Below are 1184 nucleotides of genomic sequence, written 5' to 3' on the forward strand. Positions count from 1 at the left end.
CAGTTTTTGCCTTTCATTCTTCAGCACCCTTTTCTGAATTACATTTCTCTTCCGATTGTACTGTTTTTTCTTGTGTGCTTAGCGTTTCCGGTTTTTTGTGGCAACTTGCATGGGGGATTCCGCAAGTTTGGCTGTCGCCAGGGTAGTGTATATGGCTTCCGCCTGCTTTTTGATCGCACGAAGTTGCCTGTTTGCTGCCTGCGCCGCTTCGTCTGCTCTCTGTGCTTCTTGTAGTTTGCTTGCTGCTTCGTGTATTTTTACTTTCCACTCGATTCCAATTGCTGCGTTATCGGTTGTAACTGTTGTCGCCTTCCTGATGTCTATGCAGGCTATGTTGGCGGCTGCTTGGCAGTCTAACTGGCCTGTTTGTGTTCCGATATAAATGCCCACGCCGGTGCCAGTTCCGAGAGTTTTGGTTTTTGCCAGGAACCTCTGCAAGACTCCTAGTATCGCCTGAGGTGTTAGGTCTAGGGGCTTTGCTTTGGTGCATACTGTGTCTATTGTTGCATACGCCGCCTTAAGCGTGGGTCCATTCCAGTCTGTCGGGGCCGGTGCGATGTTGCTTCCACAGTGTTCCTGTGTTGGCGCTGCTACACCGTTACCCTTGGCGCATAGGCAAATTGCTGCTTGGCATAGCGCTTTGCCGACGTTGGGCAAGCCGCATGCTGTTTGTCTGTTCGTCGTACCCGGTGCGTCACACTTTGTCACCGGCGTCGTAGCTGGAGTTTCGGTGTTGTAAGCTGCTTTCTGCATCGCCTTTTTGAATTGCTCTGCTAGTTTGTCGCCCGCCGTTGGGTAAGAGTCGGCAAATGCAGTTTTGATCTCCGCTGCCTCTTCTGCTAGCGCTGCGACCGCCGCTGCTGCCGCACGTCCTTGAGCTGACATGAGTTTGTCTGCAGGTATCAGAAGATGGTTTGGTCGAGACTCTTTGGTCTGTGTGTCGTGAGCGAGTTTTTGCCACTTTAACCAAATTTCTTTACACTTTTCGTCTTTGTCAGTTGCTGGGCATGCTGGCGCATCCGTCTTCTCTTTGATTTTGTCCGTTGGGAATGTACTTGTCCATTCAGGGTCCGCTAGCGTGATGTTGATTTGTTCTATTCGTGTTATCGCTGGTTCATCTATTGGCGTTATTGTCAGTTTTGGAGCCGGTGCGTCAGCTGTTTTTATCAGCTCGCATATGTCGT

The 1184-nt window shown here is 50.4% G+C and overlaps 1 pseudogene across 1 annotated transcript; it reads right to left on the reverse strand.

Annotated features, from left to right (window-relative positions):
- Positions 1 to 13: 13 nt before the first annotated feature.
- Positions 14 to 1182, reverse strand: TEOVI_000634700:pseudogene (annotated as a pseudogene). The gene is given in 2 exon segments: positions 14 to 94; positions 97 to 1182. Coding segments are annotated over 2 exon segments (1167 nt in total).
- Positions 1183 to 1184: the final 2 nt, after the last annotated feature.

This window comes from Trypanosoma equiperdum, assembly GCF_001457755.1.
Source record: "Trypanosoma equiperdum strain OVI genome assembly, contig: ctg_1637, whole genome shotgun sequence".
NCBI classification, from domain to species: Eukaryota; Euglenozoa; class Kinetoplastea; order Trypanosomatida; family Trypanosomatidae; genus Trypanosoma; species Trypanosoma equiperdum.